This window comes from Anser cygnoides, chromosome 3, assembly GCF_040182565.1.
Source record: "Anser cygnoides isolate HZ-2024a breed goose chromosome 3, Taihu_goose_T2T_genome, whole genome shotgun sequence".
Lineage (NCBI taxonomy): Eukaryota > Metazoa > Chordata > Aves > Anseriformes > Anatidae > Anser > Anser cygnoides.
This window is the reverse complement of record NC_089875.1, coordinates 122,853,303-122,873,925: the sequence shown is the minus strand read 5'-3', so window position 1 is coordinate 122,873,925 and position 20,623 is coordinate 122,853,303. Positions and strand designations below refer to the sequence as shown.

General features: G+C 67.4%; 1 protein-coding gene, 1 long non-coding RNA gene and 3 other non-coding genes across 7 annotated transcripts; 3 read left to right on the top strand and 2 right to left on the bottom strand.

The window, feature by feature from the left end:
• Positions 1-270: 270 nt before the first annotated feature.
• Positions 271-11,317, bottom strand: TMEM214 (transmembrane protein 214). Of its 2 annotated transcripts, XM_066995246.1 has the most exons (17): positions 11,157-11,317; positions 10,847-11,034; positions 9,159-9,309; positions 8,117-8,251; positions 7,416-7,498; positions 6,682-6,787; positions 5,846-5,927; positions 4,791-4,892; positions 4,109-4,250; positions 3,897-3,988; positions 3,320-3,368; positions 3,087-3,200; positions 2,585-2,702; positions 1,998-2,094; positions 1,567-1,735; positions 921-1,072; positions 271-625 (listed from the first exon to the last, which is right to left on the bottom strand). In XM_066995246.1, exons 1-17 carry the CDS (start codon positions 11,275-11,277, stop codon positions 499-501), a joined length of 2,028 nt encoding a protein of 675 aa, XP_066851347.1. In that variant the 5' UTR covers positions 11,278-11,317; the 3' UTR covers positions 271-498. The 2 variants fall into 2 exon arrangements, with proteins under 2 accessions (XP_066851347.1, XP_066851348.1); XM_066995247.1 differs by lacking the exons at positions 271-625; positions 921-1,072 and adding an exon at positions 1,811-1,914 and having other exon boundaries at positions 1,597-1,735.
• A 638-nt stretch (positions 11,318-11,955) lies between these two features.
• Positions 11,956-12,119, top strand: LOC136790619 (U1 spliceosomal RNA). The gene has a single exon (XR_010830908.1). It is a non-coding gene; the product is annotated as a U1 spliceosomal RNA (small nuclear RNA).
• Positions 12,120-13,829: 1,710 nt separating this feature from the next.
• On the top strand, positions 13,830-15,456 carry LOC136790577 (uncharacterized). 2 transcript variants are annotated; one of them, XR_010830721.1, is made up of 3 exons: positions 13,830-14,197; positions 14,402-14,550; positions 14,704-15,456. It is a non-coding gene; the product is annotated as an uncharacterized lncRNA (long non-coding RNA). The 2 variants fall into 2 exon arrangements; XR_010830720.1 differs by having other exon boundaries at positions 13,830-14,318.
• Positions 15,457-15,574: 118 nt separating this feature from the next.
• Positions 15,575-15,738, bottom strand: LOC136790618 (U1 spliceosomal RNA). The gene has a single exon (XR_010830907.1). It is a non-coding gene; the product is annotated as a U1 spliceosomal RNA (small nuclear RNA).
• Positions 15,739-20,318: 4,580 nt separating this feature from the next.
• Positions 20,319-20,482, top strand: LOC136790617 (U1 spliceosomal RNA). The gene has a single exon (XR_010830906.1). It is a non-coding gene; the product is annotated as a U1 spliceosomal RNA (small nuclear RNA).
• The last annotated feature ends 141 nt before the right edge of the window (positions 20,483-20,623 follow it).

Genomic DNA, 20,623 nt, shown 5'->3' with positions numbered 1-20,623 from the left:
CACGCAGGCGGTGCCACAGCCCGAGGATGTGAGCACCGAGCCCAGCGCCTGAGCCCCCCCTGCCCCTGCCCAGGGACCTGCAGGCAGGGGCGGCGGAGACCCCAGGGTGGGCACAGGGACACCCGGGACCCCCAGTGACCACGAGCCCCTTCCCAGCCCTGCTGGGGGCAGCAGCAGGCAGCATCCCCCCCTCTGTCCATCCATCCGCCCCCCCATCCCGTGTACGGCCCCCAGGTCCCCATGCGGGACAGACGTGACAGGAGGCAGCAGGAGGACCCAGCGTGGTTCATTGCCCCCCCCGGGCCGTGCTCACCCCGGTGAGACCCAGGGACAGGGAAGGGGTCGGGGGGCCCGAAACCGAATCACAGGGCGAGAGCAGCCCCGCGACAAGGCCCCCGCGGTGCCGTGCGGCCCGAGAGCCCCAGGGACACCGCCATGCTGCCGGGGGCCGCAGCCCCCCAGGCGGCTCCAGCACGTCCCCAGGCCTCGGGCAGCAGCTCAGTGTCCAGAGATCATGGCCGAGGCCCAGTTTGTGACGGCTAGGGTCGTGTTCTGCAGGTAGACCCACGAGGAGTAGGTGAAGCTCGTCAGGTGTGCTCTCAGGCAGTCCCACGACACCTCGCCGCTGCAGGAGGGAGGGGAAGGGGTTACGGGGGGGAGACACGGGCAGCGAAGCCCCCGCCCGGCTCCCCTGAGGGCAGCACCCAGGGGCAGGGGGCACAGGGGGAGGTGCAGTTAAATGGGGGCGACGCCGGCACGCAGCCAGCCGGGGGACCCCCGCGGCACTGCCCCAGCCCCGCCACCCGCAGGCTCTGGGCACGGGCACCAGCACCCGCCTCCCTCAGGGCCCAGCTCACTGCGGGACCCCCGCGCCGACCCCACCGCCCCCCCCGGGAGGGACTTCTCCCCGCGGTACTCACTGGCAGGCGTCCCGGCAGCGCTCCCAGCCCCGCTGCAGGGCGGCGGCGCCATGCTCCAGCAGCGGCAGCAGGCAGCTCCGCAGCAGGAAGAGCAGCAGCTCCCGGACGCACTCGGCGAAGTGCAGGACGGCCTCGGGCACCCGGGACTGGAGCTGGGGGGCCGGGAGGGGGCTGGGGTTGGAGAGCTGCGGCGGGCCCCCGGCAGCACCGGGGCACGGAGCTCGCTCCCGACCCACGCGCGCACGGCCAGGGGCTGCCCCGGCCGCAGGGCGCGTGCCCGTGCTCTCTGGCATCGCCCTGCCCGCCCCACGCTCCCCGGGTTGCACCGCGCGCAACACGCCCGGGGACACGTCTGTGCTGCTGGCTCCGTGCGGGTGCTGACGCCGCCTCCCTGCTACCCAGCTCCCAGGGGAATGAATGTCTCTGGGGCTTCTCCCCGCTCAGACCCGCTGCTGCTGGGCTGAGGACCGGGCTAACTGGGGAGGTGTGGGACGTGGGCGTCCGCACCCACTGCTCTCTTCCCACCCAGCACCTCGCAGGACCCCGTCCCCTCGCTGGGGACCCCGTCCCCGTGCCCTCCTCCCGCGGTGCCCCCAGCCAGCACGAGCGCAGCCCCGCGGTGCTCCCCGTCGGCTCCCGTCCTCACCCATTCAAGGAGCCAGGGCAGGTGGTCCCGGGCCCAGGAGAGGTGCGAGGAGCAGAGCTCGGAGACGCGCAGCGCCAGCTCGGCCGTCTTTGCCCAGAGCAGCTGCAGGGCGGGCTGCAGGGCGGCCGCCCCCCGGGAGCAGCAGGCGGGCAGGGTGCTCTCCAGCCACCTGCGGGAGAGCGGAGGCTGAGGCAGCGCCGGCTGCGCCGGCACCAACAGCAAGGCCACGGGAGCACGCGTGTACCTGGAGACCGCTGCCACAGCCAAGGGAACGGGAGAACTCAAGAGCTGAGCTGAAAAGCACTTCCAGGAGCACCTGGGGAACGCTTCCCAAGCAAAAAGGGCTCCCTACAGAAATCACCTGGTGCTGCATTAGCAACTTCACACCCCCTCAGACGCACGCGCTGCTGCTTGACCTGAGTGCCACTGACCTGTACCCCTCCAGGGAGTAGTAGGACGCCTTGTGCCAGGCTTGCTGCGAGGCAGACAGGATGCCGGAGGAGCGGAGCACGCGAGCAGAAGTGGAGGCTGCAAGAGAAGGGAGCGCCCCCTGAGCAGCGCGTCCGCGGGGCTGCAGGCTTCGGGAAGCTGCCCTGCAGGGCTCAAAAGCTGCCGGGGGCTGCCCCCCGACAGTCCCCAGGAGGTTTCCCTGGGACACACAGCTCGAACTTCGATCTCAGGACGTGCCCAGAGCTGACAAAGGGGCACAGGAGCTCCTGGGCCCAGAGGAACCCAGGCTAAGGCAGCCCCAGGGAAAAGAGGCCAGGAGGCGGCGGGCAGGGCCGGAGACGTGTCGCCTGCACCGCCTGCCGAGGGCTTCTCGCCCAGCCCGGCCATGTGCCCCCGGGACACGGGCTGACAGCAGGAGGCAGCAGCACGGGCTCGGGACGCAGGCGAGGCCGTGGGGGCCTGGCTCAGAGCGGGGCGTGCGTGGTGATGGGAACAGGGCGACCGCTGCTTCGGGGCAGGGGTCACGTCCTTCCCCGCAGAGCCCTGCGCGAGGCGGTGCGGGCCGTACCCTGCAGCGAGCCGTGCGTCCGGACGTCGTGCATGAGGAAGCCGACGGCAAAGACCAGGCCGATGAGGAGCAGCCGGGACCAGGGGAAGCCGCCGCCCTTCATCTTCTGCAGCAGCACCTGGGGGAGCAGCAGCACGGACCCCGTCACCCCGCTGCTCCCGAGCCCGGCGGCTCTGGCAGCAGAGGACGCCCTCCGTGGGGAAGCCCAGGCGGTCCCCAGGCTGACGGATGAGCTTTGGGCTCCTCCACTTCATGACTTCGGCCCCGTGTTTTCCTCTGCTGCCTCCTCACCCCACTTTGAGCCCACCCCCGGCACAGAGCTTTGCTTGCGGGTGCTTTTCGCTGCCACAGCAGCAGGCAGGGGCAGGGACCAGCGCCGCAGGGACCAGCCCCGCCTGTCCCCGTGTCCCCTAGGGCTCTCGGGACAGCAGCAGCTCAGCCCCGCGAGCACCAGCGGCAGGGAGCAGCCCCCGCCTGGCACGGAGCAGCCCCCCGCGCTCACCTTGCAGGCGGCATCGCACGCCGCCACGTCCTGCTCGCTGCCGGGCCCCCGCGCTGCCAGCTCCTCGTTCGTCACCTTGAACGAGCGAACCGTCTCCTGCAGGGACTGCCGCGCCTGGGGGGCAGGAGCTGCGCTGCGGAGGGGCGATGCGGCACCGAGCACCCGGTGCCCGCAGCCCGTCCTGGCGGGACCCCGGCAGGGGCACGGGACCACCCCCAGCAGCCCGCTCTTACCTTCCTGCTGCCGTTGTCCCAGGACTCCAGCAGGTGGTTCAGGAGCAAGCTACAGGGTGGGAGGAAACGCGGGCTGGGTCAGCACCCCGAGGAGCAGCACGGCGCGCCCCCAGACGCTGCCGAGGCAGGGCCGGACGGCCGGGGCGCAGCAGGCAGCGGGGTGCACGGCCCGCAGAGCCGATGGCCGAGCGGCTGGAGCAGAAAGCCACCGGGGAGACCGGCCTGCAGGGGCATGGTGGCCCCGGAGAAGGGCCAGTGGTCACGGTGGCCGTGCCCCACAGCCTGCGCTCCGCTCGGCCCCATGCCCGGAGCAGGGCAATGCAGGAAAGGCGCCCCAGGAGCCCCGCGCGGCTGTGCCGAGAGCCCCGCTGCTCCCACACGGCAGGCTCGGCAGGCTGGGCAGTGGGCAACCGGCTCCTGGCTGGGACTGCCCGGCTCGCCACTGGCTTCCTGAGGCAGGCCGGCGTCGTGCACGAGCATCCCTGCACACGGGAAGCCAGCAGCCAGCCCGAAGTGGGTGCGAGGAGGCTTTGACCCCGCTCAGCGGGCGGCAGCACTGCGCGCCGCAGGCACCCACCTGGACTGGGAGAGGTGCTTGGTGTAGAGCTGCCTCCAGACGCTGAAGCTCAGCGGGTCCACGCTCAGACACTGGCTCATGGAGGTGAGGAGCTGGAAGGAGCACGGCACCCAGCTGCCCTCACGACGCGCCGTGCCCGAGCACCCGCATCCAGCCGGACCTCAGGGGGCGGCATCGCAGCCCCCGCGCCCCCCGCCCCCCGCCCCGCTCACCTCCTTGCGCATGGCGGGCGGGCAGCTCGGCGTGGCGCGGGACAGGAAGGAGGGGAAGTAGGTGTGCAGCGTCGCCTCCGGCCTCGCGCCCAGCGCCAGCACCTTCAGGCGCGGGTAGAGCCGCCGCAGCTGCTCCTGCAGGCTGGGGGAGAGGCACAGCCTGCGGACACCGTCCCCGTCCCCACCACGGGCCCTGCCACGTGTGCCCTGGAGGGCCCTGCAGCCCACACCAGGGTAACCGGCTTGTGAGGCTCCGCAGCCCACAGCGATCCGACAGCTGTGTGCACGTAAGGAGGCCGGGGAGCACGAGGAACAACAGTGCAGCGTTCCCGTCTCGCCCCGTTCTGCTTTTGGTTCACTGAACAGCCCCAGGAGCACACGAAGCGCCTGCTGAGTGCTGCTGAGGCACAGAAGGTCGGGCGAGGACAGCCCGAGCGCTGCATCCCTCTGCTGCAGCCTCCTGTCCTGATCCCGCTGGCATTTCCCCACCACACTTGCTCTGAGTGCTGCTGCCCAAGCCCCTGCCTCCCCCGGGGACACCGTGTGTCCCCCCACAAACACCGTGTGTCCCCCACAGCCCCACAAAGCCCCCGCAGAACAGCTGAGCAAGGGGGCGGGGGCGCTGACCCACACCGCAGAGCCCCGCACACCGCCGCGTGCCCCCGGGGCGGCGCAGCCCTACCTGGGCGGCAGTGAGTTGTTGGGCATGAAGGCGAAGTCCAGGAGGGGGAAGAAGTCCTTGGGTCCGATCATACCGAAGCCTTTGGTCAGGTTTGGGTGCATCCTGCAAGGCGTTGGGGAGCGCTGCCGTGGGTGCGAGCCGTGCCGCACCGGCAGCTCTGTCCGTCCCCCCCCGTCCTCCCCCAGCCGGGCTGGGTCACGTCTCACTGGGAACGCAGCTCCAGCAGGCAGGCGCTGCCCAGCTGCCAAAATTGCCTTCCCATGGCCCGGCGCAGCCACGGGAGGGAGGGAGGTGGCTCCCCGGGGACAGTGCGGGCACAGCCCCTGCCCTGTCCCTGTGGCTGGGGGGGGGCTTTCAGCTTCCCGCTGCACCCCCCTAACAGCGGGGCTCCCCCCAGCCACAGACTCGCTGGCAAAGTACTTGGGAAAAATGGTTTTGTGGGCTTCACTTTCAGTGCCCAGAAAGCAGGGAGGTGTTTGTACTCGCTGCTGGCCTTAGACACAAAGGTCTTACGTGCCCTGTTATTTCCCCCCACACACACCCTGAGACTATGGATAACTGGACAGGGCTGCAGCAGGCGCAGCCGGTAAATGCAGCTCGGTCGGAGAAGAGAAACGTGGTCAGGTTATAGAGAACTGCTCCAGCAGCGGTTCAGAAAGACCAGGAGGAACTGCTGCACCTCCTGCCCTGCAGGAGGGTCTGGCCGTGGCTCCGCTGCACCTCTCTGTGGCCGGAGACCTCGGGGTGCCCGTGCCGGACAAGGCTGCGGGGGCTCAGGACACGAGCCCTGCTCCCGGCACGGCCCCATCCCCCCGACCCACGGCACGGCCGCGCTGCCAGCACTACGGCACGGCGCTGCTCCCGCAGGGACGGGCAGCTCACGGCCACCCGGTGCCGGGAGGTCCCCGGTGCGGACCTCTTGTGCTTCTCACCGCGCTGCTTCTCACACTCAGCACATGCACACACACACGAGCACGGCGCAGACACGAAGGTGCCAGGGCCAGCCATCTGGGCGGGCTCTGCCCTTGCCAAGACAAAGCCGAGGCGTAACTCACGTCAGCAGACGGTCCAGGTAGGCAACAGCGTACGGGGAGAGCGCCTTGATCCCGAGCACCGGGAGCATAACTCCGAGCCACACTGCGGAAGAGAGAGGCCGTCAGGCACGCGGGGACGAGGTCTCCCGCAGCATCCCCAGGTGCTAGGCACGGGCAGGCTGCTCCCACCGGCACCCGGCTCCTCAACCGCGGAGGAGGACCGGAGCCCCAGCGCTGCAGCTGCATTTAAACCCGGGGCAGGGCCGCGGCCCCACGCTGAACACCCGGCTCGTGACCGCGGACAGGCCCCTGGGAGCAGCAGCGCCTCGCAGGGGGACGGTCCCACTGGAGAGGGCCCGGCGGCAGCGCCTGTCCTTGCTCCAGTGCTTAGCACGAGAGCAGAGCGTAATCCTCTGGGACAAACGGGCTGCTGGCCGAGCTCCCACGGCCGCGCAGCAATAAGCCACTTCTCAGTGTTTAGAGTGGTGACATCGTATAGCTCCGTGTATTTACACATCTATAAACACACTCCAGCACGCAGCCCTCCCGCTGCTGCGGCGGCAGCTAATGTTTAACATATATGGTTAAGAAACGGGGGCAGGCACAAGGCTTAACGAGCGGTTAATGGGAGCGATCCCAGACAGCAAACTGCGCAGTGCTGGGGGCGCCGCGCTGCGTCCCACCAGCATCAGCGTGCCGTCACCGCGGCGGCTGCCCGCGGCACGTCCAGGCACCCTTATCTCGAGCCGTCGCCCACGCGCTGCCTGCAGCTGCCCCGGGACCCTGGCCAGGGCCATGCCCCCGTCCCGGCGCTGCTGCACGCCACAGCTCTGGACGCGCGGGCTCCCCGCACTCACCTCTCAGGCCTTCAGCGAGGTCGGCGAAGCCGGCTTGCCCCAGCGCCCACAGGATGGTCAGGCACTTGGCCGGCCTGTTCTGGTGGGACCGCAGCAGCTCCAGGTACTGCGGGGAGCAAGGGGCCGCCGCTCAGTGGGACGTCCGTCTGTCCGCCTCACCGCGGCGCTCAGCGGGCGGCTCTGAGCCGCGGCACCTCCACGGGGGTGCCGGAGGCCACCACCAGATGACCGCGGCGCCAGCGGGCTCGTGGCTGCCACAGCCTGGGGAGCCGCAGAAGTGGCACGGGCTGGTGGTGACAGAGCCTCCAGCACCCAGCACCCACCCGCTTGGAAGGAGAGGGACACCAAAACCTCTCGTTCCTGCCCCACGATGGCTGCGCAGAGCCCAGCAGGCGCAGCCCGCTCCCCGCTGGGGGTGGCTGCGCGTGGAGCACAAGCAGGGGTCAGACCCTCGGAGGCCAGCGGGACGCCAGCACCCCGAGGGGTGCCAGCGCGGTGGGGGGAGCACGGGGCGGGCTCCTGCGCGCGCTGTGAGTGCGCCAAGCACGGGAGCTCCGTGCGCAGGGCAGTGTGGGGAGCTCCCAGGGCACCTGCAACGGGTGCCCGTTAATTACTCGCTGCCGGGCCCAGAAACACGCACGGGCACTGCGGGTGCGGGCGGGATCTCCGTGCGGGCAGAGGGGCCGGGCGCTGCTCCGGCTGTAGCCCAGCACCAGCACACACACCCTGCTCACCTTGCCCAGGTTCGCGGTGGCGATTTTGGGCCTGTCCAGCAGCACCGCCTGGATGCAGATCCTGTACCCGTGCAGGGACTCCCCTGGAAGAGCAGAGAGGGATGCGCTCAGACACAGCCACGCGCAGGCACCCGTTGGAGCTTCTCGCCCCGCACGATGCTCCTCAGGTGGGGCCCCCGCGGCCCTGCCCCACTCCCAGAGCGCCGCCGGAGTGCCGATGAACCTGCCCCAGGACCGGGGCAGGAGCACGGGGCTGCAGCACCTGGCCGAGCCCTCGGCACCCAGAGCAGGCACCGCCACGGCCCCGCGGGACAGCGGAGAGCCTGAGGGAATGGGACGTGGCCACGAGTCCCGGAGCAAAGCAGCGCCTCGAGCACCTGCTCGCAGCTACTCCGTGCCAGTGCCACCCGGCAGTGCTCGTGGTGGAGAAGCAGCCGGCACGCAGTGTGCCCAGCCCCGGTGCCGCTGGAAGCAGCGGGCCAGCGCCACGCAGGGGACGCGGCTCCCGGCTGCCCTCCGAGAGGCGCTGGCACCAAGTTCTCCATAACGGCCCCATGGGGCTCCTGCTGCAGCTGTGCCGATGAGCCCGGCCCAACACAGGGCACACAGACAAGCTGCCCGTCTCGCCCCGCGTGGAGGAACTCTGCTCTTGGCACCCGCAGCGAGCCGTGAAAGCGTTCTCGTGGTCAGAAACCTCCCACCTGGGGTCTTGTCCAGCTCCTGCAGCATGGTGTAGATGCAGTGGTCGAAGAAGAGCTCCAGCACGCTGGAAGACTTTCCCAGCAGGGATTTGATGATATTCCTCAGCTCTTTGTTCACAAGACAGTACGGGTAATCTGAAGGCAACACAGAGCAAGGAGAAATTCAGCGAGCGCTGGCGCAGCCGCGGTGCGAACGCTGCCAGCGGGCGCAGGGCGGCGCCTCGAGGCCCACGAGCACTTCTCACAGTTATCCCACAGCGCGTGCTCCTAACTCAGCGCTAAGTGTCCTCTGTTAAACGTCGGTGCCACGGGGTACGCACAGCTTCTGAAAAGGGAACCGCGCTCTCCCTCCCGTTGTCACCCCCAGCAATGCGTGCTCCCAAGCACAGGCAGGGCAGGAGACGCTGCACGAAGGGAGACCCGACCAGAACGGCTCCGTTAGGGACGGGTGGGTACCAGCGAGCAGACTGCTCAACGCAGCACCCCTAGGCACAGCCTGGGGGTCCCTATGCTGAAGGGATGCCTAGAGAAAGTCTCTGATTTGCCAGCTAAATAGATGACTTCAGTGTTCTTGGCAGTCAGAGTCAAATTATAAAGATATCACAAAAATCAACCAAACACAAACCCTATAAAGTATGTCAGATTAACAACACGGTCTTGTGTTACCTAAGCATCTACTAAAGGCAGTTGTGGGAGGGAAAAAGCAAACAAAGGAAGCCCCAAACGTCTCAACTGGCAGTGAATGAGCCCAGACTCTGGGACAGGCTCGGCCCCGTCCATCTCAGATGAAAACAGATTTTTCCTTTAGATTTCCAGTGACTGCTTTGGTCCTGTCCACCCTGATGCTTCTAAAACCCGTCCCTGATGCCAGCTGTCCTTTAACCTTTACTCTTTAAGAGCCCGTACAACACACGCGCTGCAAAGTGGGAGCCCCAGCGGTTCCTGCAGCACGAGCAGAGGCACGGAGCAGGCAGTGCCCCCCAGCCGCCCCCGCCCCGTGTCACCGCGGTGCCACCAGCCGCAGCGGGCGGGTGCCACTGACCGTGGGCGTGCTGGCTGAGCGTGGGGTCGCTCTTGGGCGCCTGCAGCTTGTAGTTGAGGTAGCCGGCCAGGTCCTTCACCCAGACGGAGGGGTTCTCGGGGAACATGCTCTGGCTCTTGTCCAGCTCCTTCTGCAGGTCCGCCACGTCGAGCTGCGGACGACAGAGGTCCCCTGAGACACGCAGACCCGAGCACGGGGAGAGAGGAGCTGGTTTTGGCGCACCAGGGAGCGCGGGGCCGAGGCGCTGCCCTCCCTGCCCTGAGACCACCGGCCTCACCCCTTATTTCTTAACGCTAACAAAGGCTACCGAGGAACAACAAAAAGCAGGTTGGAAGCGGTGCTCGCACGGGCTGCGCAAGGCGGCTCACCGGGGGAAGGAAGCCCTGCCTGTCCTCACAGCCGGGCCGCGTTCCCCTTGCTGCCCCTGGGCGCCCACCGGCTCCACGGCCGCAGGGGCTGGGCTGCATCAGCCAACGGCCCACGGCCACGAGCAGCGCGTTCCTCGCCTTCCTCCTGCCGCGTTACCGGCCACAGAACGTGCCCATCGCCTGCTGCTGCACTCAGCCAGCCTCTGTCTACCCGAACCTCGAGGAGCTTAGGGGGTGCAGCAAGACTTCAGCGGCCGCTCGACATTTTGCACCGAGTCTGACATTTGTCAGCCGCAGTCAGCAGGAACCGCTAAATCTGAGCTGGAAAGCCTTTTGTTGCGTGCTTCTTTAAGCAACTATTTTGAAGAAGAGAGTAAGAAAAAATAGCTGCCGCTGTGTCAAAAAAATAAAGGTAACCAGCAGCAGAGCTGACCGGGCAGCGCTCCCACAGCGGCACCCGGCGCCGCCGAGCCGTGCAGAGCAGCGCTGGAGGCTTCCAGCCCCGGGCCGCTCTCCGTGAGGAGCGGTGACAGCAGCGGCACGCGTTGGCTCAGCTCCGACGCGTGCCCCCGCGCAGCGGCTGTACGGGGACCGGGGCTCGCGCTGAGCACGAGCGGCAGAGGCAGCTCCCGGCCCCGCAGCACGAGTGGGGCGCGGGCTGCGGGATAAGGCCGGGAGCTGGGAGCCCAGCGGCCGCAGGAGCCCGAGGCCCAGGCGCGAGGCGTTCCGGGGCTGCCCTGCAGCAGCCGCCCCGGGCCCAGGCGCCGGGGGCCGGGCGGGACGGGGCCGGGCGGGCCGGGACGGGCAGACCCGCTGCCGCCAGCCGCGGGGGGGCGGGCGGGGAGCGCCCCGGCGGGCAGGGCAGGGGCAGGGCAGGGGCAGGGGCAGCGCCGCCGCCCCGCGGTGCTCGCAGGCGGGGTGGGGGCGCGGGCACGAACCAGAAATTCCCACCCGGCCGCCCCGACCGCGCGGCCCTCGGCGAGCGGCACCGGGGGCGGGGAGGCCTCGGGGGCAGCCGCAGCCCCAGCACCCCCAGCCCCAGCACCCCCAGCCCCAGCACCCCCAGCCCCAGCACCCCCAGCCCCAGCACCCCCAGCCCCAGCACCCCCAGCCCCAGCACCCCCAGCCCCAGCACCCCCAGCCCCAGCACCCCCAGCCCCAGCACCCCCAGCCCGCGGCACCCCTCGGGAAGCGTCCCCGGGGCGCTCCCACCCCCGGCACCTCCCGGGGCAGCGATCCCGGGTTCGGGGCCGGGATGGGCGCCGTGCTCCCGGCACCGCTCCGGGGCTGTGAGGGGGGGGGGGGGGGGGGGGCACTCACGGCTCTCAGCGCTTCCTCCAGCGACCGGAACCGGCCGGGCTTGGGGCCGCCGTCGGCCGCCGCCTTCCTGCCGCTCCTCCCGCCGTGCTGCCGCCGCGCCGCCTGCTCAGCCGCCGCCTCCCGGCCCGGCCTCTTCGCCGCCTTCTCCGGGACCGGCTCGGAGCCGCCGCCAGCCGCGCCCGCGGGAGCTGCGGGGGGAACGCGGGGACGGTGAGAGAGTGCCGGGATCCCGCCGCCAGCCCGGTACCGCCGGCCCGGTACCCCCGGCCCCGCGACCACCGGCCCAGCCCCGCAACCGCCCCGCACTCACGGGCCAGGGCCGGCACCCGCCCGGCGTTGGCCTCCCCCGCGGCGCGGCGGCCGCCGGAGCCCCCCGCGGGGCGGCGCCCCCTGCGCACCACCTCCCAGCGCCCGCCGCCCGCCGCCGCCATCGCCGCCGGACCCGGAGCCGCGGCGCCGAGGGGCGGGGCGGGGCACGGCGCGCGCTCGTTGGCTGCCGCCAAGCACACGTGCGGCGCGCGCCGGCTGCCACGTCTCCGCCCCGCCCCTCCGGGACGCGTCACCGCCCCGCCCCCGGGAGGGAAACGCCCCGCGGGGGGACACGCCCATAGGGGGAGGGGCCAGGGAGGGCGGGGCCAACAGGAGGTGGGGCTCGGACACAAGGAGGGCGTGTCCGTGCGCCTCGGGGCGTGCCCATGCAGATCAGGGGGCGTGTCCATGCGGATCAGGGGGCGTGTCCATGCAGATCAGGGGGCGTGTCCATGCAGATCGGGGGCGTGTCCATGCGGATCAGGGGGCGTGTCCATGCAGATCAGGGGGCGTGTCCATGCAGATCAGGGGGCGTGTCCATGCAGATCAGGGGGCGTGCCCATGCAGAGCAGGGGGCGTGCCCATGCAGATCGGCGCCGCGCGGCATACCGGGACAAAACCCACGCCACACGGCGCCGCGCGTGGCCCCGCGTGGGCGCGCGGCGGGCGCGGGACGTGGGCGCCGGGCGGGGCCGGGCGGGGCGGGGCGGGCGCGTCCGCGGCGGGCGTTGCGGGGCGCGTGTCCGTGTGGTGGGTGTGCGTGCGCGCGCGTGGGGCCGCGGCGTCGGGGAGCGGGAGGCATACTTACCTGGCAGGGGAGACACCATGATCAGGCAGGTGGTTTTCCCAGGGCGAGGCTCATCCCCTGCACTCCGGGTGTGCTGACCCCTGCGATTTCCCCAAATGCGGGAAACTCGACTGCATAATTTGTGGTAGTGGGGGACTGCGTTCGCGCTCTCCCCTGGTTCTGCGGTGCCAAAGACAGAGCTGTGCTGGGGGCGTTTCCGTTCCTTTGGGGGGCTCTGGCAGCGCCTGGCGGTCGCTCCCGGCCGCGGTTGGGCTCGTGCCCCGCGTGGGCTGCCCGGAGCCTGCCCGTGACGGGCCGCGGCCGCGGGGGTCGGGGTCCCGCTCCGCCCGGTCCCGCTGGACCGGCAGAGGCGCCGCTCGCTCGCTCGCACGGCCCGGAAGGCGGCCAGCCGGGCACAGAGGGCAACGATCGGCGCCAGCACCGAACGGCAGCGTGAGCGGAGCACCAGCTCACGACGAGCTCCCGATTTACCTGCTGGGAAAGGAGCGGGCGTGGGGCGTAGGGGAAGGTCCAGAGCTCCGTCACCCATCACGGAATTGAAGGGGTTGGAAGGGACCCCAAGAGACCATCGGGTCCAACCCCCCTGCCAAAGCAGTTCCCTAGAGCAGGCTGCCCAGGCAGGCGTCCAGACGGGCCTTGAATATCTGCAGAGAAGGAGACCCCACAGCCTCCCTGGGCAGCCTGTCCCAGCGCTCCGTCACCCTCACCGGGAAGTTCTTTCGCATGTTGGTGCGGAACTGCCTGGGCTCCATTTTGTGGCCATTGCCCCTGGTCCTGTCCCCACAAACCACTGAAAGGAGGTTGGCCAAATCCCTCTGTCTCCCACACCTCGGGTATTTATACACATTGCTGAGATCCCCTCTTGGTCTTCTCTTCTCCAGGCTGAACAGCCCCAGGTCTCTCAGCATTTCTTCACAGAGGAGATGCTCCAGGCCCCGTATCATCTTTGTGGCCCTCCACTGGACTCTTTCCTGAAGATTTCTGTCTTTTTTGTACCAGAAAGCCCACAACTGGACACAGTACTCCAGGTGAGGCCTGACCAGGGCAGAATAGAGGGGGAGGATCACCTCCCTTGACCTGTTGGCCACCCTCTGAGCTCAGCCAGTTCTCAACCCACCTAACTGTCCACTCCTCTATCCCACGCTTTCTCAGCTTCGCTAGCAGGATGTCGTGGGAGACAGTATCAAAAGCCTTGCTAAAGTCAAGGTAGATGACATCCACTGCTCTTGCCCCATCTACCCAGCTGGTGATGCCATCATGGAAGGCTACGAGGTTGGTCGAGCACGACTTCCCCTTGGTGAATCCATGCTGACTACTCCTCACAACCTTCTTCTCTTCCAATTGCTTGGAGATGGCATCCAGAACAAGCTGTTCCAACGCCTTTCCGGGGACGGAGGTGAGACTGACTGGCCTGTAGTTGCCCGGATCCTCCTCCTTGCCCTTCTTGAAGACCGGAGTGACATTGGCTATCCTCCAGTCCTCAGGCACCTCTCCTGTTCTCCAGGACCTTTCAAAGATGATAGAGAGCGGTTCGGCGATCACCTCTGCTAACTCCCTCAGCACACGTGGATGCATCCCATCAGGACCCATGGACTTGTGTGCACTGAGCCCACTGAGATGCTCCCGAACCACTCCCTCATCAATCGGGGGGGAGATCTCCACTTCCCAGACTCTTTCTACTCCCTCCAGGGTCCAGGGGTACCGGGGGGGGAGGGAGTCTTTGAAGCAAAGACCAAAGCAAAGAAGGCATTCAGTATCTCTGCCTTCTCAGCGTCCCCCGTTACCAGGACACCCCCCTCATTCAGCAGGGGACCCACATTATCCCTAGTCTTCCTTTTACTGTTTACATACTTAAAGAAAAAAAAAATCTTATTATCCTTTATCTCCTTTGCCAGCTTCATCTCCAGGTGGGCTTTAGCCTCCTTCATCGTGTCCCTGCAGGCCCTCACAACACTCCTATACTCCTCCCAAGAGGACAGGCCCTTTTTCCACATTTCATAGACCTTGCTCTTCCTTTTGATCTTGTTGATGAGCTCCTTGCTCATCCACGCAGGTTTCCTGCCCCCTTTCTCTGATTTCCTACTCTTCAGGAGACACCGATCCTGAGCTTGGAAGAAGTACTGTTTGAATGTTGCCCAGCTCTCACAAGCACCCATACCTTCTAGGGATCTAGCTCATGAGATACCCCCAAGTAGGTCCTGGAAGAGGTCAAAGCTGGCACTCCAAAAGTCCAGGTTAGCAATCCTACTTTTTGCCTTACTTCTTCCACTCCAGACCTTCAACTCCACCATCTCATGGTCACTGAATCCCAAGCTACCCCCAACCTTCACATCCCTAACAAGCCCATCCCTGTTGGTAAGAATAAGGTCCAGAAGCAACCCCCACATCGTCGGCTCCTCCACCACCTGCATCAGAAAATTATCTTCAATGCATTCTAGGAACTGTTTGGACTGCGTGTGCCTGGCCGAGTTGCTTACCCAGCAGATGTCGGGATAATTAAAGAAGTCCCCTGTGAGAACCATCATCCAGGATCGTGAGGCTACTTCCAGCTGCTTGTAGAAGGCCTCATCGACCTCCTCCTGATCTGGTGAGCTGCAGTACACCCCCACAGCAGTGTAACCCATACCAGCCCGCCCCTTAATTCTCACCCACAAGCTCTCCACTTTTTCTTCACCTTCCCCCGGGTGGAGCTGGGTACATTCTAATTGCTCTCTCACATAGAATTTCACTTATCTTATAGTTCCTGTGAGTGACAGCTTGATTAATCCTGGATCCCAGAAGGATCCTGGGTGTTCCTCTGCCGGTGCATCACAAACTGGGGCGGGAGGCAGCCACGGACCCTGCTGGGCCCCGCAGGGCAGGAGCAGTGGAGGAAGTGCGCTTTTACTCTGCTGGGTTTTACGCGTGGTTTTACCCAGCTGGGCAGCCGAGCTCCACCTCAGCCGCTCTCTCGCTCCCCCTCCTCAAAGCGGAGAAAATACGATGCAAAGGGCTCGAGAGGTGAGATAAGGGTGGGGAGATCACTCAACAGTTATCACGGGTAAAACAGACTCAGCAAAGGGAGATTAATAAAAGTTATTACCTATTACTGAGATGGAGCTGTGAGAAACAACAACAAAAAAGAAAGACACCTTCCCCTCAAGCAGCGCAGGGCGAGGGGGGCTGCGGTCAGTCCCTGACGCTTCGTCCCCGCCGCTCCTCCTCGGTCCCTCTCTGCCCCTGCTCCCCGCGGGGTCCCTCCCACGGGATGCCGTCCTTCCCCAGCTGAGCCTGCGGGGGCTGCCCACAGGCAGCAGCTCTTCAAGAACTGCTCCCACACGGCTCCGTCCCACGGGGTCCATCCCCCAGGAGCAAACTGCTCCAGCACGGGGCCCCCACGGGTGGGCGGCAGCTCCCCCCAGGCCCCTGCTCCTGCGTGGGCTCCTCTCCGCGGGCTGCAGCTCCGGCCCGCCGGGGGCCCTCTCTCCCCGGGCCGCAGCCTCCTGCAGGCCCCATCCGCCCACGGCTGCCTCCTCGCGGCCTACCGACGGCCTCAGCCCGGCTCCGGCTCGACCAACCCCGGAGACCTAACGGGAGCCCCAACCACGCATCTGTCTTTGGCACCGCAGAACCAGGGGAGAGCGCGAACGCAGTCCCCCACTACCACAAATTATGCAGTCGAGTTTCCCGCATTTGGGGAAATCGCAGGGGTCAGCACACCCGGAGTGCAGGGGATGAGCCTCGCCCTGGGAAAACCACCTGCCTGATCATGGTGTCTCCCCTGCCAGGTAAGTATGCCTCCCGCTCCCCGACGCCGCGGCCCCACGCGCGCGCACGCACACCCACCACACGGACACGCGCCCCGCAACGCCCGCCGCGGACGCGCCCGCCCCGCCCCGCCCGGCCCCGCCCGGCGCCCCGTCCCGCGCCCGCCGCGCGCCCACGCGGGGCCACGCGCGGCGCCGTGTGGCGTGGGTTTTGTCCCGGTATGCCGCGCGGCGCCGATCTGCATGGGCACGCCCCCTGATCTGCATGGGCACGCCCCCTGATCTGCATGGGCACGCCCCCTGATCTGCATGGACACGCCCCCCTGATCTGCATGGGCACGCCCCCTGAACTGCATGGGCACGCCCCCTGATCTGCATGGGCACGCCCCCTGAACTGCATGGGCACGCCCCCTGAACTGCATGGGCACGCCCCCTGATCTGCATGGACACGCTCCCTGGTTTACATGGGCACGCCCCCTGATCTGCATGGACACGCCCCCTGATCTGCACGGGGCACGCCCCCTGATCTGCCTGGACACGCCCCCCGTGCCTCCTGGCCCCGCCCCCCACCCGCTCTGGCCGTTCCTGGGGCCCCGCCCCCGCAGCCCTCGCCCCGCCCCCAGCCGCGCGCCCGGCGCGGCCCCGCCCCTCCCCGCTCGCTCCCCGCGGTGCCCCCGCCCGGCCCCTCCCGGCCCCGCCCCCGCCCCGCCCGGGGCTGCCCCGGGTCGGTGCCCGCGGTACCGGCCCGTGCCCCCCGCCGGCGCCGGGCCGCGACCGGGAAAGCGGGCGTGAGGTCCCGGAGGCGGCACGGCCGGAGCACGAGCCCCTGCGGGGCGCCCGCGAGCCCCAGAGCCGCGTCTTGCGAGCACCGGCCCGCAGCAGCGCCCGCAGGCGCGCAGCGAGAGGCACGGAGCGGCGGGTTTGGCGCGGAAGGAGCTTGTGCGGGGGGAGCTCCGCCGACCTCGCCTGGCCAGAAGGGGTCGTGCGGCACGGCGGTGGGGAGCGTGTTAAGCGGGTGGGGGGAAGGCCCCGCTGTCCCGAAATAAGGGGGACGGCAAAGCAAAACGGTGAGCAGCGCGACATCAGGAAACGCAAAGGTCGCGGGCCCTCTGGTCACGAGAGAAGAAGGAAAAAAAGGAACAGGAGAAAGTAATGGTCGGTCAAACCAAATTGTACGTGTACGGTATAGAAGGGCGTCGGGTAGGCTGTGAACCTGCAGCACGCAGCCGGTGAGGAAACGGGAGAAGCCAGGTGTCGGGCAATAGGGGACGTAAGGTTGGGACAAACTGCTACTGCGCGCTCCTGCTTGCAGGACGCCCGCCATTGCAATCGCGAATGAAATAGCTCCACAGAAGGTCCTGTCTGAAGAAAGTCGTTGAGATTTTTCCCACAGCAGTCCCAGCCGTTCGGGCTGGAGAAGCCCCCTAGGACCGGCTGGCCCAGCCCTCAGCGCAGCGGTGACGAGCCCCCCACTAAACCAGTTCCACACCGACACGTTTCCTGCAGACCTCCAGGGATGGCGACTCAACCCCTGCCCTGGGCAGCCCGGTCCAGCGCCGCACAGCCCCCTCAGTAAAGCAGTGTCTCCTAATTTCTGTCCTAAACATCTCCTGGTGCAACTTGAGGCCGTTTCCCCTCGTCTCGTCACTTGGTGCTTGGGAGAAGAGCCCGATCCCCACCTTGCTTCAGCCTCCTATAAGGTAAAGTGCAGTAAGGTCCCCCCGAGCCTCTTCTTCTGCAACCCCCGTTCCCTCAGCCGCTCCTCACAGGACTTGTGTCCCAGGCCCCTCACCAGCTTTGTAGCCCTGCTCTGGGCACGCTCCAGGGCCTCGATGTCCTTCTGGTAGTGAGGGGCCCAAAGCTGAGCACAGCACTCGAGGTGCGGCCTCACCAGAGCAGAGCACGGGGGGGCGATCACCTCCCTGCTCCTGCTGGCTGCACTACTCCTGACACAAGGCAGGATGCCGTTGGCCTTCTTGGCCACCTGGGCACGCTGCCGGCTCCTGTTCAGCCAGCTATCAACCAGTACCACCAGTTCTCTTTCCACCGGCAACTTTCCAGTCGCTCTTCTGCAGCGTTGCAGGGGGTTGTTGTGCCCCACGTGCAGGGCCCGGCACTTGGCCCTGTTGAACTTCATGCAGTTGGCCCCAACTTATCCAGATCCCTCTGCAGAGCTCTCCTACCCTCGAACAGATTAACATTTGTGCCTAACTTGGTGTCGTCTGCAAACTTACCGAGGGTGCACTCGATCCCCTCGTCCAGACCATTGATGAAGACACTGAAGAGAACTGCCCCCAGCGCTGAGCCCTGGGGGACTCCACCAGTGACCGGCCTGCAGCTGGATTTACCTCCACTCGCCACGACTCTTTGGGCTCGGCCACGCGGCCGGTTTGTTACCAGAGAAGCGTACGCCCGTGCAGGCCCCGAGCAGCCAGCTCCTCCAGCAGGACGCTGTGGAAGGCACCGAGCGAGGGGTTACCGGCACCACCTGTGCCCGGCTGCTACCGGGAGCGGGCCTGTGGCGGGTGGGAAGGGCTTGTCACCGACGGCCCCGTCACGGAGCCGGGGGCAGCCCGGTCTGCCTGCACGAGAGCCTGCAGGGACACTCTCGCAGAGGCTCACGCAGAGCAGCTCACTTTGGGTGCACGGCGAGCTGCTTTGGGTGTCTCTGCCATAAACATGGGACGGGCGCAGGCATGGCGGTTCCTTGCCGATGGCCACCTGAATTCTGCCCGCTTGGTCCCCCTCCTCAGGAGAACGGGGGGGAGAACGTGACGGAAGAAATCTCACAGGTTGAGCGAGAACCCAGGGATCAGAGGATCACAGAGCGGGGTTGGAAGGGGCCTCAGAGACCACCCAGCCCCAGCCCCCTGACGCGGGCAGCGACGCCTTCCCCCAGCCCAGGCTGCCCCCAGCCCTGTGCAGCACGGAGTGGCCTTGGTGAAGACCTGCACGCTTTGCTTAGAGACATGAACTGGCTGGGGGACGACCTGCTGGAGAGGAGCTCTGCGGAGAAGGACCTGGGGGTCCTGGTGGACGACAGGTTGGCCATGACCCAGCAGTGTGCCCTGGTGGCCAAGAGGGCCCATGGGATCCTGGCGTGCATTGAAAGGAGCATGGCCAACAGGTCAAGGGAGGTGATCCTCCCCCTCTATTCTGCCCTGGTCAGGCCTCACCTGGAGTACTGTGTCCAGTTCTGGGCTTCCCAGTACAGAAAAGCCAGGGGTCTCCTGGAAAGAGTCCAGCGGAGGGCCACAAAGCTGATACAGGGCCTGGAGCATCTCCTCTGTGAAGAAATGCTGAGAGACCTGGGGCTGTTCAGCCTGGAGAAGAGAAGACCAAGAGGGGATCTCACCAATGTGTATAAATACCCGAGGTGTGGGAGGCAGAGGGATTTGGCCAGCCTCCTTTCAGTGGTTTGTGGGGACAGGACCAGGGGCAATGGCCACAAAATGGAGCCCAGGCAGTTCCGCACCAACATGCGAAAGAACTTCTTCCCGGTGAGGGTGACGGAGCGCTGGGACAGGCTGCCCAGGGAGGCTGTGGGGTCTCCTTCTCTGCAGATATTCAAGGCCCGTCTGGACGCCTGCCTGGGCAGCCTGCTCTAGGGAACTGCTTTGGCAGGGGGGTTGGACCCGATGGTCTCTTGGGGTCCCTTCCAACCGCTACAATTCCGTGATTCTGTGAACAGCTGCTGATGAGCTCCCCGTCAGGGGCGGTTTAGCTGAAGAAAAAGAACAAAAACCAGGACAGGCCGTGCGGGAGCAAAGGCAGAATGCAATGACTGCCCGCCTCCCATCACCGAGCGCGGCTCGGCCGCGGCTCCGGAAGCCGGGCCCCGGCCCCAGCCCCGCCGCGTCCCGCCCCACGCCGCCCCGTGCTCCCCGCCCCACGGCTGTGCGGCACCGCCCGGCCGCAGCCGCCGCCATCCCGGGCCGGGCCCGAGCCCAAGGAGCTCCCCCCTCCCGCTGCGCCTCTGCGGCGGGGACGGCGGCCGGGGCGCTGAGGGGCGGGGCCTGGAGGCAAGGGGGCGTGTCCATGCAGATCGGGGGGGGGGGGGGGGGGGGGGGGGTGACCATGCAGATCAGGGGGGCGTGGCCATGCAGATCGGGGGGCGTGTCCATGCAGATCAGGGGGGCGTGTCCATGCAAATCAGGGGAGTGTGGCCATGCAGATCAGGGGGCGTTGCCATGCAGATCAGGGGGCGTGTCCGTGCAGATAAAGGGGCGTGTCCATGCAGATCGGGGGGGGGGGGTGGCCATGCAGATCAGGGGGCGTGTCCATGTAGATCAGGGGGCGCGGCCATGCAGATCAGGGGGCGTGCCCACGCAGATCAGGGGGCGTGCCCACGCAGATCAGGGGGCGTGCCCATGCAGATCAGGGGGCGTGCCCACGCAGATCGGCGCCGCGCGGCATACCGGGACAAAACCCACGCCACACGGCGCCGCGCGTGGCCCCGCGTGGGCGCGCGGCGGGCGCGGGACGTGGGCGCCGGGCGGGGCCGGGCGGGGCGGGGCGGGCGCGTCCGCGGCGGGCGTTGCGGGGCGCGTGTCCGTGTGGTGGGTGTGCGTGCGCGCGCGTGGGGCCGCGGCGTCGGGGAGCGGGAGGCATACTTACCTGGCAGGGGAGACACCATGATCAGGCAGGTGGTTTTCCCAGGGCGAGGCTCATCCCCTGCACTCCGGGTGTGCTGACCCCTGCGATTTCCCCAAATGCGGGAAACTCGACTGCATAATTTGTGGTAGTGGGGGACTGCGTTCGCGCTCTCCCCTGGTTCTGAGGTGCCAAAGACAGAGCTGAACATCCTGAACTGTTGTGTCACGCGGTCTCCACGCGAGGGTGCTGAGAGACTTGGCGGATGTGATTGCTGGGCTGCTTTCCTTCATCTATTAGCGGTCCTGGTCATCTGGAGAG

Bases quoted from the DNA above. Each gene is read 5' to 3' on its own strand.
- TMEM214 (XM_066995246.1), bottom strand. From the start codon at position 11,277: ATGGCGGCGGCGGGCGGCGGGCGCTGGGAGGTGGTGCGCAGGGGGCGC. The intron at 4,251-4,790 runs GTAGGGCTGCGC...CCTCTCCCCCAG, and splicing joins AACAACTCACTGCCGCCCAG to CCTGCAGGAGCAGCTGCGGC. The intron at 3,201-3,319 runs GTAAGAGCGGGC...CCTGCCCCCCAG, and splicing joins GGGACAACGGCAGCAGGAAG to GCGCGGCAGTCCCTGCAGGA.